General features: G+C 31.5%; 4 protein-coding genes and 1 pseudogene across 5 annotated transcripts; all 5 read left to right on the forward strand.

Moving 5' to 3' along the window:
- The first annotated feature begins 542 nt into the window (after positions 1–542).
- LOC111690458 lies at positions 543–920 on the forward strand. The gene is made up of 2 exons (XM_023452937.2): positions 543–678; positions 733–920. Exons 1-2 carry the CDS (start codon positions 571–573, stop codon positions 880–882), a joined length of 258 nt encoding a protein of 85 aa, XP_023308705.1. The 5' UTR covers positions 543–570; the 3' UTR covers positions 883–920.
- A 3,073-nt stretch (positions 921–3,993) lies between these two features.
- On the forward strand, positions 3,994–14,586 carry LOC111690456. Of its 2 annotated transcripts, XM_046949940.1 has the most exons (3): positions 3,994–4,150; positions 4,219–4,273; positions 14,431–14,586. In XM_046949940.1, the coding sequence occupies exons 1-3, from the start codon at positions 4,037–4,039 to the stop codon at positions 14,523–14,525; spliced, it is 264 nt and encodes an 87-aa protein (XP_046805896.1). In that variant the 5' UTR covers positions 3,994–4,036; the 3' UTR covers positions 14,526–14,586. The 2 variants fall into 2 exon arrangements, with proteins under 2 accessions (XP_046805896.1, XP_023308703.1); XM_023452935.2 differs by lacking the exon at positions 14,431–14,586 and having other exon boundaries at positions 4,219–4,387.
- On the forward strand, positions 7,043–7,434 carry LOC124418460. The gene is made up of 2 exons (XM_046949941.1): positions 7,043–7,180; positions 7,245–7,434. The coding sequence occupies exons 1-2, from the start codon at positions 7,067–7,069 to the stop codon at positions 7,392–7,394; spliced, it is 264 nt and encodes an 87-aa protein (XP_046805897.1). The 5' UTR covers positions 7,043–7,066; the 3' UTR covers positions 7,395–7,434.
- Positions 9,459–9,902, forward strand: LOC111690445. Its single transcript, XM_023452923.2, has 2 exons — positions 9,459–9,617; positions 9,673–9,902. The coding sequence occupies exons 1-2, from the start codon at positions 9,501–9,503 to the stop codon at positions 9,820–9,822; spliced, it is 267 nt and encodes an 88-aa protein (XP_023308691.2). The 5' UTR covers positions 9,459–9,500; the 3' UTR covers positions 9,823–9,902.
- On the forward strand, positions 10,887–11,343 carry LOC111690446 (annotated as a pseudogene).
- Positions 14,587–17,686: the final 3,100 nt, after the last annotated feature.

Here is a 17,686-nt window from a genome sequence, read left to right on the forward strand (position 1 = left end):
AGAATGAATATAGACTAGACAATAGACTAGACTATTGACAACACTATTTAGTAGACTAGAAACTAGAATATAGACTAGACTAGACTAAACTATATTATAAAGTAAATTTTAGACTACATACTTAACTATAGACTGGACTATTTTACCAAAATCTGTTTGCTTTTGTTGAAATTTCCCCTTACTCCTAGGACCAGCCGCTTGTTACGGCATTGATTTAGATTTTATTAGGGGTCACATCAATGTTGTCAAATATTTGAAAGGTGTGAACGTAGCTTAAGAATAACAAAACATATTTTATATTTTGTTATTATTAGATATTTAAAAATAACATTAAATTGTAAACATATAATTCGATGGCTATTATCATAAAATCGTTAATTACTTTTTAAACCTTTGAGTGAATACAGTTTAATAAGTGATCGATTACTTTAAAATTTATAAAAAATAGCTATAAAATATTAATAAAACAAAATTATTTATATTTAAAAACACAATTTTCCATATAAACTCGGTTATACCTTAGAAAAAGTGTCAGTTAAATTTTCAATTTCATAACGAGCACAAACCAACATGAACTTCAACAAATATTTTGCTTTCCTGGCCATTTTGGTCTTGTGCATATTGGGTCAACAAGCTACTGAAGCTCATCATCATTTCGGTAGAATCGGTCATGATTTGGTAATATAAAGTTAATTTTTTAGTAACTGATGTAATAATAATTGTAATTTTTAGCACAAGGGAGTCAAAAGTGTAGAAAAAGTGACCAGCGATGTTAATAAAGTTACCAACGGTGTTAAACAGGTTGCCAATGGTATTGTGAAAGCTAAGAATGTAATTGAGGCTGGTTCCATTGCCGGAGCTGTGGCAGCAGCTGCAGCTTAAGTGTCTAGAATCTAGATGGTTATAAATATGTATATTAATGTTATGACATTTAAGGTTAAAATAAAATACTAAATATTTTTTTTATTTTATTTATAGAAATATATGAATGTGTGCTGTTAATTAATTAGCTTTTTGTGCGAAATCCAATCATTTCCATTTTAAATGTAGAATTTTCTTGATATTATAGTCTAGATAATTATCTGGACGATTGGGGGCTTACCACGTTTGTTAACTTTTAGACAACGGATGTGTATAAAATTTATATTGATACTTGACAATGTATGTTATTGAAATATTTGGTGCCAATTTTTCTACAATATTCTTCCAAATTTACAATATGAGTTTGAAAGTCCGTCCGTTATTCTGTAAGTGTTCACATGAACGTCAAAATTCTTTAAGTAAACTTTAAAGATTCTGGCTCAAATAGTTTCTCAAATATACGAATTTTTCTTTTTTATTCATATCTATATAATTAAAAAGCAAAGCGATTTTTTGTGACCCCTTTTACTCTTACCGTATACATCCGATTTTGGCGAAAAATATATCATTTTAAAGGTATTTCTTCGCAGATGTGTAGAATATATTTATTAATAAGATTGTTTTAGGAGCTATAAGCACCCAGCAGTTCGACAAAGAGTCAATGCATACGAAAAGGCAGTAATTTCCACTAATGGTTTACCACCTGGATGATAATAATTCGTATGTTTTGGGTCATTCGTCACGAATGTACCCTTTGTAATCGAGAATGAAGACAGTCGTCACTTTAGTGTCCTCTTTGTAAGCGGAGACAGTCGTTACTATACTGTCTTCAAATAACCTAGAGATTATACTCTTAATAGTTGTTTTTTTGTTGTACTTCCGAAAGTAGTTATATTACCCATCTTTTGGAGAAATGATTATTACTTTCTAGTAATATGCCAACATCTGGTTGACTCAAATTTATATCTTTCGGGTCAATTGTCACATTATTGTCCCATAGTATTCTAGATAGTAGACACTTGAAATTTTTAAATTTGAGTTTTATTAATATCTTACCACCTGGCTGACTCCAATTCGTATGTTTTGGGCCATTCATCAAGAATAAAAGTAAATCGTCACTATCCTAGATCACGTCCATGTCCTAGGTTTATAGCAAGAATAGTAGCGTCAGTTAAATAGCTAGTAAAGTGACTGTCTTCCAAGAACCCATTTGGAGATTACCATCCTTTGACTATCTTTGACCGTCTTTTGACTGTCTCTTTGTAGGGTGTAGAGTGTACTCATTCTACATATGCATACATATTTTTAAAATCTGAATTTTTAATTAAATTTCGATTTCGGAAGCGGAGCTTCCTTTATGTACTCTAGTTTATATTATTATTTATATAAGCCCCCCAAATAAAAGTCCGTTCTTTTTCCTCCATAATGTTCAGATAACTATTCTGTAGCGTTATAAATATCATGGTGCTTTTTATTACACCGTGCAACAGTTATTTTCACACGTGAAAAAAATCTATGTGTACAGGAAACTGTGGACCCTTAGTATTAACTCTATGTACTCAGTTTTTCATAATCTGCTCTTATGCTCCTGTATAATGATTATAAAGTCTAAAGGACTTTAAAATCATAAAGTCTAAAGGACTTTATAATCATTATATAAAGATGGACTTCCAAATTTATATAAAAAAGTTAATATTAATATTAATATCAAATGAAGCTGAGAACTTTTCCTTCAAAATAATATGATTTATCAGGATTAAAAATGTAATGGAAATCTTAAAGAAAATATTTTACAAAAAAACAGTTAAAAGACCTTCTTAAATTCAATTAATTTTTCGTATTATTTTTCTCTAAGTGAGTTAAGTAGATAATATACATAAAATGTACAAATTCCCAGCTTCCATTTGATACCAATATTAGCATCATAAAATACATATAAATATTTTAAATATTCGTCTGAAATTGTAAGTCCTTTAAACTTTGAAGTCCTTCTATAATTGACTCAATACCTTGATGATTAATAAAATACTAAAGTACATAAAAATAGCTCCGCTTTCCTAATCGAAATTAAATAAAAATTCTGATTATAAAATGAGTACAGATAAAAGTATTAATACCTATATTTTAAGACTATATGTGGTTGTACTAGATTTCTTCTTTCTATTTAAAAACAAGTAGGAAAGTATAGCCGGACATAGTCGACCATATAATACCCTACACCATTAGTATATTTTTAAAATTTTTATTTTTCATAAGGAAACTTCAATTTTTAATTGTGATACAAATGGTTACAAGTCAATTTTAGACGTTTAAGACATTTTTTGAGGGGGCTAGGCTCAAATAAGGGCCCATCATTACGAAATTCTGCAGTGTCATTTATACTTATATAAAACTTATTTGTGCCAATTTGTAGAGAGATAATAGAATATTTGACTTAATTATAGCATAAATCGGGAGGTACGGTTGTATGGGGGCTAGGTGAAAAAATGGACCAACCATTTTCAATAGGCTTCGTCCCTGCTTGGTCCAAATTTCATCAAATTATTTTGAAATATGCGGCCCGTACCTTGCGCACAAGGTTTACATGGACAGCCAGCCAGCCGGACAGACGGACGGACAGATATGTCTTTTGATCGATTCAGAATCAAAATGATTCTGAATCGATCGGTATACTTTAAGGAGGGTACTGGTCTCCACCAGTTAAAAACGTTTGAGTATTCTATGGTCTCCACCAATAAAACATAACCTCACTTGAGGTGATACGAAAGCACGAGGTTAATGTAGACTACATATAACTTTGAACAGAGTGAAAAGTGACAGCAAAACTGTCGAAAGTCAGGCAACAAACCCAAGCCTGAACGCGTTTAAGAAATAATCGCGATGACGCGAGAGTTGTTCCCCAACTCAGACCTGAATTAAGACTGTTCCATAAATCTTAAAAAAATATAATATCAATAAAATAATATTTTGTTTCTCTTTAAACGTCAGAAGATTTTTCCATATAACAAATGTAAAAAGTTATGATAAATTGGAAATTACTTTTTAATTATGTTAAATGATATATTTTTGATCGATTATGAATAAAAATAACTTCATACGTTTTGTACAACTACTCTATATAAACATCATGGAGCTTCCGAAAAGGTATCAGTTAAGTTTTCAATTCTTTAACATCATGAACTTCAACAAATATTTTGCTTTTTTGGCCATTTTGGTCTTGTGCGTTTTGGGTCAACAAGCTGTGGAAGCCCATCATCATCATCTTTTCGGAAATATTGGACATGAATTGGTATGAATAATTGCTGATATATAAGTGTTCCAGAAACTGATCATATATAATCTATATTTTGATTACAGGACAAGGGAGTGAAACAGATAGAAAAAGTTACCGAAGATGTTACTAGTGTTTCTGGTGATCTTAAAACAGTTGCCGGTGGAATTGAGAAAGCAACGAAGGTAGTTGAGGCTGGTTCTCTTGCCGGTGCTGTTGCAGCAGCTGCCGCATAGATTTGAGGAACTAAGTGAATGTATCTGTTTGGTATATATATTAATATACAACTAAAATAAAAACACTATAATGCTATAAATATCAAAGTGTTTCTTATTATAAATAATACAAGTATTATAAGAACGATATTTAAGAAATTATTAAAATATGATCTATTTAAATGGATAGTAGGAACAATTGCTAAAGTTTGATCTGTTCATAGAAATTAATGGTCTAAAACGAATAAAATTAAATGTGGTAACGACGTTAATCGTTTTGCTATTATAGAGCAACCTTTTCCACATTAGTTCTATTAGTGCATCTAAATAACGTTTGCACTACTCACCAATATAAACGATACAAAAAATGTTTAGAAATTTAAATTTTTGAATACAAACATATCGTTTCAGTTTATTTTTTTATAAAACTCTGTGTGTTTAGAATGCACTAACACATATACATCTTTGTTACCAACACATATTTAGAGTTAGGTACTTTTTCACTAACACTTTCTAGAATTAGGTACTGCTGTCAAGGAGTCTGACTACTTGTTATACTTTGGTAAGTAATATTCTGTAAAGCCGTATTTACAATGCTAGCAACCAACTCTTTTTAAAACTCGAGATAATCTTGCGGCCACAATATCATTGTTTGATTTTGTACACATTTTTAGTAATTTTCTGATAATTTTTTGTATAATATGTCGAGCCCTTTTCGCACAAAAGACGCAACCCACAAAAACTAAATTTAACAGAAAAGCTTTTTTAATTATCTTCGAAGTAGGACATAACATAACTCAAAAACTCCGTTGATAAATATTGTTACATCTAAAGTATGGGATGCTATTTGTTTTGATTTTATATTGACGCTATATCCGATTATTTTGTGGCTTACGTCTATTTTTCCGAAATTTTAAGGATGGGTTGATATGCCCCTCATACAGAAAATAAGTTTACAGTTAATAAATCTTCCAAAATTTTTACAAAAAACATTTGTTTTCAAAAATAATTACGCGTTTAAATTCTATAGACCTCGGTCCACAATTTACCAAATTCCTCATTAAAAGCATTATTCTGAAAATCACCCTGATATCCACTATAATACATGGTAGTACAATTAGCCTTATATCGAATAAGTAAGTAAGTATACAGGTTCGTCTTCCGAAATTCACAAATGTATAACCAAATATAAGAGTTGGTTAAATGGTAATAATATAAATGCAATGTAATTTGTAATTAGAATGAACTAAATTCATGAAAAGGTATGTGATTCAGGCTGCAAAGACGCACACTTGGGTCCTATTGGTCCTTTGTGATACCTGTAAAGATAATAGAAGATAAAAGAAAAAGAGTAGGAGTTTTAGGATCGAGAAGAGGTAGGGAGAAGGTATAAAATGAAATGCTGAGAACAGTGAAGAGTTGATATATAGATGGAAGAGAAAATAGAAAAGTCTGTCCTTGTGGACAGATAAGTACCCTGATTGAGTATGGCTCAGTGGTCCTAAAACCAGTTACTGTGTCTGACGAAGGCATTAATATTATCCAGTCTTAATCTGGATAGTTCAGACAAATTATCGAATACTCGCTTCCCTACATATTCGAATCGTGTGTTTGCTAGCGCAGGGCATTGACAGGGAAGGTGTTCAATAGATTCCTCCTCCTCTTCATCTTGACAACTTCTACAGAAGTCGTTATGGAGAATACCAAGTCTTCTTGCATGGTTTCCAAATAAGCTATGTCCCGTGATGACAGCAACAAAGTTACTGATGTGAGGACGGTTTAGTTGCAGAAGATATGACGTACGTTTACTGTCCAAACATGGCCATATCTTCCTTGTGCTGATGCAAGTTGGTTCATTACGCCATCTTGTTTGACAGAGTTCATAAAATTTTCCCTCTATTAGGTTTAAAAAGGTATGGAAATTATAAATTTTAGCACATAAATTGCATGCATAGATAGATAAGCTGCGAGATGTACGATATTACTATCAATAAAAAGGTATTTCGCGGTATATCACAGGGTGGCATTTTATCACCTATACTCTGTGTTCAACGATTAACAGCCTCCTAAAGATCCGAGAAGGGACTTCGACCTATCTGCTATGCAGACTATGTCGTAATACTTTTAAAGCGAAAGGATCCAAATTGAGGAGGCTTTGAATACGGCCTTAAGCTGGGCTCAACCGAAAGGCCTCAATGTTAACCCGGCAAAAACGGAAATATGTCTTTTTCACAAGAAAGACAAACATTTCTACGTATAACTAGCCTTGCTTCCTGGGCAAGAAGATACCAGTGACAGACAAAGTTAAGTACTTAGGTGTAATTCTCGACCGAAAATTAAAATGGAGACACCACATAGAGGATAGGATCAACAAGGTACATCTGGTCATCGGACCAGACTGCAAGGCATTAGTAAAAGTTAGATTTAAGTATCTTGGAAGTGATGTTATTCCGGAAATAAATAAATTCAGTGATTAAAAAAGACCATAATATCAATCAAATAATATTTTGTTGCTCTGTAAACGTCAAAAGATTTTTCACACATGACAAATATAAAAAGTTATGATAAATTGGAAATTACTTTTTTAATTATGCTAAATTATCTATATTTGATCGATTATGAATCAAAATCACTACATATGTTTTTTTTACAAATTCTCTATATAAACATCATTGAGCTTCCGAAAAGGTATCAGTTAAGTTTTTAATTCTTTAACATCATGAACTTCAACAAATATTTTGCTTTTTTGGCCATTTTGGTCTTGTGCCTTTTGGGTCAACAAGCTGCTGAAGCCCATCATCATCATCTTTTCGGAAATATTGGACATGAATTGGTATGAATAATTGTTGATATATAAGTGTTCCAGAAACTAATCATATATAATTTATATTTTGAAGGACAAGGGAGTAAAACAGATAGCAAAAGTCACCGAAGATGTTACTAATGTTTCTGGTGATATTAAAACAGTTGCCGGTGGAATTGAGAAAGCAACGAGTGTAATTGAGGCTGGTTCTCTTGCCGGTGCCGTGGCAGCAGCTGCTGCCTAGATTAAGGAACTATGTGATTCTCTCTGTATGGTTCATATATTAATATAAAAATAAAAAAACAAACACTGTAGCGTTATAAATATCAAGGTGTTTCTTATTATAAAGAATATAAGTATTATAAGAACAAAATTTAAGAAATTATTAAATAGGATATATGTGAATATATTGTAGGAGCAATAGCTAAAATTTGATCTGTTCGTAGACATTAATGGTCCAAAAATTAATAAAAGTATAAAATGGTTCATAAGTGCCCCGCGATCAAACGACGTTAATCGTTTAGATATCCTAGAGCAACCTTTTCCACATTAGTTCCATAAGTGTATCTAAAAGGGTTCGCGAAATAACGTTTTGCAATATTCATCAATATAAACGACACAAATTATTAAATTATCCTCAAAAATGCGAAAGTTTGAAAATTGTTTATATGTTCAGTCTTTGTTGATGAATTTGAATACGGATGTAGAGTTAAACAATAAATTTTTGTTTTCGGTAGGCTAGTTTAAAGTCTTTTCAATTTTCATAGATTTTAATAGGGAGCAGTGTTTGTGGTCATTTGATTTAAATTTTTCTTATAAGTAAAGTGGTAGGGAATACCTCTGCAGGAAGTTTTTTCCACATATTCCAGTGCTGGTGTGTCACCTGCTCCAGGAGCCTTGTTTATGTTGAGATCAGCTAAAACCTATTTGGTACGTTGTTGTAAAGTAAATAGAGTAAAGCTACGTTCACACCTATCAAATCTTTGACGAAAATGATGTGACCCCTAAAAAATCTACATTTTGATTTCTTTAAAATATATATTTATTCGCACAAACATAATATATCTTTGACGACATTAGTTCAAAACGTCTTTATTATTTGTTTCGACAATATTTGCAATTACAAAAATCATGCAGAATCAAAAATAAATTTACAAAAATTATTGGTTACATCTTTTTCATCAAATTTCTGATAGGTGTGAACGTAGCTTAACTCAGTTAAAAGTTAAAGGTTAGTTAAGTTTTATCAAACGGGTCTGTGAATGTTTGTTTGGTCGTCTTTGAAAAACGTCGGAATTGAAGACTTAGAAGTATTTTTTAAAATTTTAACTAACGACTAAAAGCTTTTGCTGATCCTAGGTGAAGCAAAAGCTTTTATTGACATCTTCGTAGTCCTGCGCACAAAAAGATCCCTCTTTTTAACGTATCAGTTTGGACGTTTTTGTTGTTACGCCATATTCGGAAAGCTACCTCTCTGGATCTGATTGCAATTTTGCACTTCTGATTAAAACAAGACTTTTGCTTAGGTCGAATCGACAATTTTTCGATGGAATGAATGTTTTCATTCTCAAAATAACTATATTTTAAACTACTTTTACCATGGAATTAACATTATTTTCTAAGAAAAGTTCGAAGGTATTATTTTGGTGCACATCAACACATGATATTTTGGTTGTGCACGGAAAATAAGTCTTTATAACATAAAATTAGTGGAACTTAAGTCTTTTCTTCGAGAATGTCATTACTGTTTTACATGTTCTTATCTTTTGGATCCGTAAAATTAAATAAATCTCCCAGGGAACCGTGAAGCAAAATTATTTTAAAATTGTTTAGTAATTGACCTGAGTTTGTGCAACTCTAGAACTAGAATAGTCAATTTCGGAATATACTACAATTTCTCTTATTATATTCAGAAATTAAGTTTATGCCACCATAACGACTCGATTTTATTCTTCTTATACTCTTATTCGATTAGTTTCTTATAAGATTTTATTGAGGTTATTTATATAATCCCCGTACTCATAAGGATATTATAGGTTTATTACGCACATTTTTCACGCAAAATTCCTACAATAAACCATCAACAACTTTATTAGTCATTTATGAATATGGGAGTTATTAATAAAAAAATCAATCAAATATTTTGTTGCTCTTTAAAAGTCAGAAGATTTTTTCATATGACAAATACAAAAGGTTATGATAAATTGGAAATTACTTTTTAATTATGCTAAATTATCTATTTTTGATCGATTATGAATAAAAATAACTTCATCCGTTTTGTACAACTACTCTATATAAACAACATTGATCTTCCGAAAAGTATCAGTTAAATTTTCAATTCTTTAACATCATGAACTTCAACAAATATTTTGCTTTTTTGGCCATTTTGGTCTTGTGCGTTTTGGGTCAACAAGCTGCTGAAGCCCATCATCATCATCATATTTTCGGAAATATTGGACATGAATTGGTATGAATAGTTGTTGATATATAAGTGTTCCAAAAACTGATCTTAATGATTTCAGGACAAGGGAGTGAAACAGATAGAAAAAGTTACCGAAGATGTTACTAGTGTTTCTGGTGATATTAAAACAGTTGCCGGTGGAATTGAGAAAGCAACGAAGGTAGTTGAGGCTGGCTCTCTTGCCGGAGCTGTTGCAGCAGCTGCCGCTTAGATTTAAGAACTAACTGATTGTATGAGCTTTGTTCATATATTAATATAAAGATAAAATAAAAAACAATGTAACGTTAAAAATATCAAGGTGTTTTTTATCTCTATATATATATATATATATATATATATATATATATATATATATATATATAATATATATATATAATATATATTATGTATATAATATATATATATATATATAATATAATATATATATATATATATATATATATATATATATATATATATATATATAATATATTGCAAGTAATTGCAAATTTAAAATTTTTTGGATTTGTGCTCACACAGTCCCATAAACAACCCAGCAGTTCGACAAAGAGTCAATGCATACGAAAAAGACAGTAATTTCCACTAATAGTTAACCACCTGGATGATCGTAATTCGTATGTTTTGGGTCATTCGTCACGAATGTACTCTTTGTAATCGAGAATGAAGACAGTCGTTACTTTAGTGTCCTCCTTGTAAGCGGAGGCGGAGACAGTCGTCTGTTTACTGTCCTCCAGTAACTAGAGATTATAGTCTTAAAAGTTGTTTTTTGTACTCCCGAAAGACAGTCGTCACCTTAGTGTCTCCTTTGTAAGCGAGAGCGGAGGCAATCGTCTCTTTACGGTCTCTTTGTAGGGTGTAGAGTGACGATTGACTTCCTCGTAGGACAAGCCCATGTTAAAATGGTCGGTCACCTGGGTAGTCACAAGTGGTAGGTTAAGTGGTCAGTTCTGGACTGTCCCGTCGAACTGCTGGGAAGCAACAGAAGTCGATCACATACACAATGCAAGGTGTATGGCCAGCTTAATGGAAACTTCAAAATCCTTAAGCATGTAAGATATATAACTTCTAAAAATAAAGAGAGAATGACACTTACTTCTATTTTTCTACTATGATATCAATCAAATATATTTTGTTTCTTATTCATATGACAATTATAACAAGTTATGATAAATTGGAAATTACTTTTTAATTATGCTAAATTGTCTAATTTTGATATATTATGAATAAAAATAACTACATACGTTTTATACAAATTTCCTATATAAACATCATTGGACTTCCTCAAAGGTATCAGTTAAGTTTTCAATTCTTTAACATCATGAACTTCAACAAATATTTTGCTTTTTTGGCCATTTTGGTCTTGTGCGTTTTGGGTCAACAAGCTGCTGAAGCCCATCATCATCATCTTTTCGGAAATATTGGACATGAATTGGTATGAATAATTGTTGATATATAAGTGCTGCAGAAACTGATCTTATATAATTTATATTTTCATTACAGGACAAGGGAGTGAAACAGATAGAAAAAGTTACATAAGATGTTACTAGTGTTTCTGGCGATCTTAAAACAGTTGCCGGTGGAATTGAGAAAGCAACGAAGGTAGTTGAGGCTGGTTCTCTTGCCGGTGCTGTTGCAGCAGCTGCCGCCTAGGTTTGAGGAACTAAGTGATTCTATCTGTATAGTTTATATATTTATATAAAAATAAAATAAAAACACTGTAGCGTTATAAATATCACGGCGTTTCTTATTATAAAAAATATAAAAATTATAAGAACAAAATTTAGGAATTTATTAAAATATGATCTATGTGAATGGATTGTAGGAGCAATAGCTAAAGTTTGATCGAATAATAGTAAATGAAAGTATAAAGTGGTTCATAAGTGCCCGCGACCAAACGAATTTAACCGTTATTTTAGATCAACTTTTTCCACATTAGTTCCATAAGTGTATCTAAATAGGTTCGCGAAATAACGTTTTGCAATACTCACCAATATAAACGATACAAAAAAAGTTTAGAAATCCAAATTTTTGAATACAAACATATTGTCTCTGTTTTGCATATTAGTACTATGTGAATTTTAACAAAGTATTTTGACATATGGCGATACTTTAGAAAAATATACCTACGTATATTGAAAAATTACTCAATTATTAACGCGTTTTTAGCACAATTGGAAAAAACTCTACATAGAACAATTTAGAAAATAATTTTTATATTGAAAAGTTTTTCACATTTTATGAACAGATTTGAAGATTTCTTCCAAAATAAAAGTCTTGGTCCCCAAGATATGGAAGTCAAAGGTTATGACTGTCAAAACTTAGCAATTTCCAATATTTTGGTAAAGATTAATTCTTATTTAATCATTTATGTCAGAATTCCGACTTATTAGCACAATATCTGTTTATTCAAAATTGGTATGTAAGTTGCAATTTCACTTTCACTTTGAAGTTTAATTTTGTGGACTTAATTTACTTCCACCAAATTTCATAAAAATCGGCATGGTAAACATATCCTACTTTGTTTTTTTCAAATAACGTACAATAATACCAATTATTTTCCGTCCGTCAGTCCAGGGACGATGCCTTTTTGTAAATGGTTAAGATCGGTCCATTATATCACCTAGCTTCCATACAACCGAACCTCCGAATAGAGCTTGAAAGTTCATCATTATGTTGAATATAGTCGTATCTCATAAATAACTGTCCACAATTTTATTCAACAATAAATGGTTTAAGTGCAAGGTTCAAATTAAATGTTTTAATATACCCTTCACCTCCTTGAGAAGGGTGTATATAAGTTAGTCATTCAGTTTGTTATTTCTATAATATAATTTTCCAACCTCAAAAAGTATATATATTCTGGATCCTTATAAGCCATGTCCATCTGTCTGTCTGTATGTTTGTTGAAATCAGTTTTTAGAGGACCCCAGATATCAGCAAAATCGGTCCATAAATAACGGAGATATGAGCAAAAATTTCATCAAAAATTGAGTTTTTTATTCATGCTCAAACAGAAAATGCAAAAACAGGGATGGCAAAATTGGTACGATGGTACTTTTTTTGAAACTATTTGATGTGAAAAAGTAGCGTGATACTCCCGAGTCTTATTTGATACTTTCAAGGCTACAATCTCAATATCCAATTATCGTTTAACCGGTAGTAAATCTGTCTGGTAAAATAATTTTTCTACCTACACCACATTAGTGGTATATGAATATTACTTCATATTCTCCATCACATCTGGAATCTGAGATATTATGAGTTTTGAGAAAACGCGCCATGAGTGCTTTAAATATAACATTAAAATATAATAAATATAAATACAATTTCGTGGTAATATTTGTATCGTAGCTATGAGATAACATGCATTTCCTGGGAAAACTTCATCAAATTATATCAAAGGTGTTAACATTGAGGGACGGACACTATATCAACATATAACGCCCATTCTAACTTTAAAATGTATAAACATATTTCAGAAGTTACAAACTTTTAGCAAAAAAAAATTGTACTTTGGATTGTAAGAAAGCTTTAACTGAATACTCTCCCATAGGCAAGGTTCACATAATATGGGTACCAGCCCACTCGCAAGTAGTCTGTAACGAAAGAGCGAATGTAATAGCTTTAAAGGGAAGGGAGATCAAGGCAAACAAACCCAAACCATTCGACGCAACAAAAGCTGAACTAAAATATGGGTGAAAGAATCCTTAAAATGAACAAGTCTGAAGTTAGTATAATAGTACGTGTTCTGAGTGGACACACAGGATTACGAGCACATTTATGCAAAATTGGACGTGCGGATTCAGACGTATGTAGAGCATGTGGAGAGGACAGTGAAACTCTGGAGCACTTTCTTTGCAACTGCCTGGCATTCGTCGAAGATAGATCCAAGTATCTTGAAAGTGATGTTATTCCGGAAATAACATTCCTGACTAACACTGATTGGCATAATTCATTCAGTTATTTTTTTATGATAAAGAGCGCACAACAGGCCCGATTGTGGCCTAGGTGCATTTTTTCGGATTTGATGTAATACACATCCTCCTATCAACCTAACCTAAGTACTTTGAGATCCAAAAAAGTACTCTCTGAAATATTTTTTGATACTGAAACGAAATCTCTTTTTCCATCCCTGTGCAAAAAGCAAAAACAAAATACACAATCATACGGTAAATTTTGTTATTGTACTCTTGTTTATAAAAACAAGGTAGATCGAGAGTAGCACTAGTGTGTTGTTATTGGCTAGAAACATGAAAATAAGTATGTGGAGCCTGGCTTAAGTAAGAAACCATAAAAGGGAACTTTTTTGGTACTTTTTTTAGTTTTTAAAAGGTACTTTTGGATTTTTTTCTAATATTGAACCTTGAAATATGATATTAAGTATGTAGAGTCTGAATTAGGTGAGAATTTCATAAGAAACTTTTGGAATATTCTATAATATTAAACCAAGGGACATGAAATTTAGTTCGTTGATTCGGAGTTAGATGAGAACCCATAAAAGGTAACTTCGTTTTTTCAAAAGGTATTTTTTGGGTTTTCTATTATAATAAACTTATAAACATGAAATTAAGTATGTGGTGTCCGGATTAGACGAGAACACATCAGAGGGGATTTTTTGGTACATTTTCGTTCTACAAAAGGTACTTTTTGAATTTTCTATAATATTATTGTGGAAGCCCATTATCATCATCTTTTCGGAAATATTGGACATGAATTGGTATGAAAAATTGTTGATGTATAAGTGTTCCTGAAACTGATCTTATATAATTTATACTTTGATTTCAGGACAAGGGAGTGAAACAGATAGAAAAAGTTACTGGCGATCTTAAAACAGTTGCCGGTGGAATTGAGAAAGCAACGAAGGTAGTTGAGGCTGGTTCTCTTGCCGGTGCCGTGGCAGCAGCTGCCGTCTAGATTATGGAACTAAGTGCTTCTTTCTGTATGGTTCATATCTTAATATAAAAATAAAATAAAAACACTGTAGCGTTATAAATATCAAGGTGTTTCTTATTATAAAGAATATAAGTATTATAAGAACAAAATTTAAGGAATTATTAAAATATGATCTATGAGGATGGACTGTAGGAGCAATGGCTTAAGATTGATCTGCTCATAGAAATTAATTGACTAAAAAGAATAAAATTGAATGAAAGTATAAAATGGTTCATAAGTGCCCCGCGACCACACGACGTTAATCGTTTAGCTGTCCTAGAGCAACTTTTAACACATATTTAGAGTTAGGTACTTTTTCACTAACACATGCTTAGAGTTAAGTACAACTGTCAAAGAGTCGGACTACTTTTTATACTTTGGTTAGTAATATTCTATAAAGTTGGATTCACAATGCTAGCAACCAATCTTTTTAAAACTCGAGATAATCTTGTGGCCACAATATCACTATTTGATGTTGTACACATTTTCATTAATTTTCTGATAGTATTTCATATAATATGTCGAGCCCTTTTCGCACAAAAGACGCAACCGACAAAAACAAAATTTAACAGAAGAGCTTTTTTTTAATTATCTTCGAAGTAGGACATAACATAACTCAAAAACTCAGTTGATAAATATTATTACATCTAAAGTATGGGATGCAGTTTGTTTCGATTTTATATTGACGCCTATATCTGATTTTTTTGCCGCTTACGTCTTTTTTGCAGAGACAAATTTTATGATATAAACAATGTTGAGGCTGTTACGTCTAAATTCTCTGTCTAAAAAATAATTTTTTATGTATATTTTCATATAATTTGTAATTTTAGAGTGTAATAAATATTTTTTATAAGATTTAAAGATCATCTAGCGATATCTGTATGTCAGTCTTATTGTTGAAAACCGGATAGGTTCTGAATGAGCTAGAGGGATGAAATTCTCCATTGATGACAAATATAGTTTTGTGTTAATAATGGGCAAAGTCTGTTCATGATTTAACTTAGCCCCATAAAAGTACCTCCCGGATTATACTTAAAACATCAACAAACAAATTTGTTGTAAGTAATCGTTATAAAATTTTTTTTATATACTGGAAATTATCTTGGGAAGTATGACAGATGTCCGGCAATATTTTACCCAAGCACCCATATATGGACCCTGTAAGACAATGATTTTAAAAATATCAGTATAACAACGAAATTTGATGTAAAATGATGTTTTAGAATGGGTTCCTATGCCCCTTATACAGAAAGTAAGTTTACAGTTTATAAATCTTCCAAAAATTAAGAAAGTATGACGAACTTTTCAAAATAATCACGCGTTGAAATTCTATAGGCAATTGACCAAATCACTCATTAAAGGCCGTATTCAAAAAATCACCATAATGTCCGCAATAATATCCATACATGGTAGTACAATTCACCTTATATCGAATAAGTAAGTAAATTCTGGAACAATTAATTCTTTAAGAGACCATATACAGGTCCGCTTTCCGAAATCGACAAATTTACAACAAAATACAAGAGTTGGTTAAATGGTAATAATATAAATACAATGTAATTAGTAATTAAAATTAACTAAATTCATAAAAAGTTATAGAAAATTATAAATTTTAGCACATAAACTGCAATGGCATATTGATAATTACATGAATTTATTACAATTATACTCAGATATGTGACATTCACAAACAAATTTAATACGTTAATTTGTTCAAAATTTGCTTACAAATTTAATATATTTTAAAATAAAACTTAGACGCAACCGACACCTTGCTGTTACAAAATTCATAAAAATGTACTCTTTTTTCTTTTTCTTGTAAAGTTGACACCATTTAATTTATAGCTACGAGATGAGATGATGCTAATTGAAATGAAATTTTCGTATACCCCCATTAAATGGCGGGATGCAATGTTAATATTCATTCCTAATCCGGGGAAACCTAGCTATGTAACAGCTAAGTCTTATCGAACGAGTTTTACGTCCTCCTTACTTAAAACCTTGGAACGGATAGTCGATAGTATGGTTAAAAGCAGTATACCCGACAAAGACCTAAAATTTAAGCAGCATGCTTATATAAAGGAACGATCGGAGGAAACCGCCTTAAACGAAGTTGTCCACTACATAGGTGAATCCTTTAATAGTGAACTATATACACTGGCGGTATGCATTAACATCGAAGGCGCCTTCAATAACGTGCACACTGATACTCTTATCCAATTCCTAGACCAGTTTTATGTTGACCGGGTGCTCTGTAACTGGATCAAACACATGCTAAGGAATAGATAGATAAGCTGCGAGATGTACGATAAACCTATCAGAAAAAAGGTATTTCGCGGTAAATCGTGGTAAATATCAAGGTGGCATTTTGTCAACTTTACTCTGGGTTACCACTATTAATTGCGTCCTCAGGATCGCAAAAACGGAAATCAAGAAGAAGGTAGACAAAAATTTCTACGTATACCTAACCTTGCTTCATGGGCAAGAAGATACCAGGAATTACAAAGTTGAATACTTAGATGTAATCCTCGACGAACATTAAAATGTAGATAGACACCATATAGAGGATAGGATCAACAAGGCACATCAGCATGAAATGAGGTCTTAGTCCTATTATGATAAATTGGCTTTATAAAAGTGTAATTAGACCAATACTAGCTTATGTTTCAATAATCCGGTGAACTGCTTTTTTCTCATGATAATGAGAGCACAACAGGCCCGACTGTGACCTAGGTGTATTTCTTCGGATGTATCATACATCAAGTATGATACATCCTCCTATCAACCTAACCTAACCTGACCTTAGTTACATTTTTGTACTAAAAGTGAAAGGAAAATATATGAAAAGTTATGATCAAGAAAGGGATAGACAAAAAACCAAATCGTGAATATTACAGTGTATTTTCAGATAATGATGACTAAAACTAAATTGCAGCCTCCAAAGATATTTTTTTCTTAAAATAAACCAAATCCAAAATAAATTCAGTGATTCAAAAAGGCCATAATATTAATCAAATAATATTTTGTTGCTCTTTAAACGTCAGAAGATTTTTCACACATGACAAATACAAAAAGTTATGATAAATTGGAAATTACTTTTTAATTATGCTAAATTATCTATTTTTGATCGATTATAAATCAAA

This window comes from Lucilia cuprina, chromosome 4, assembly GCF_022045245.1.
Source record: "Lucilia cuprina isolate Lc7/37 chromosome 4, ASM2204524v1, whole genome shotgun sequence".
Lineage (NCBI taxonomy): Eukaryota > Metazoa > Arthropoda > Insecta > Diptera > Calliphoridae > Lucilia > Lucilia cuprina.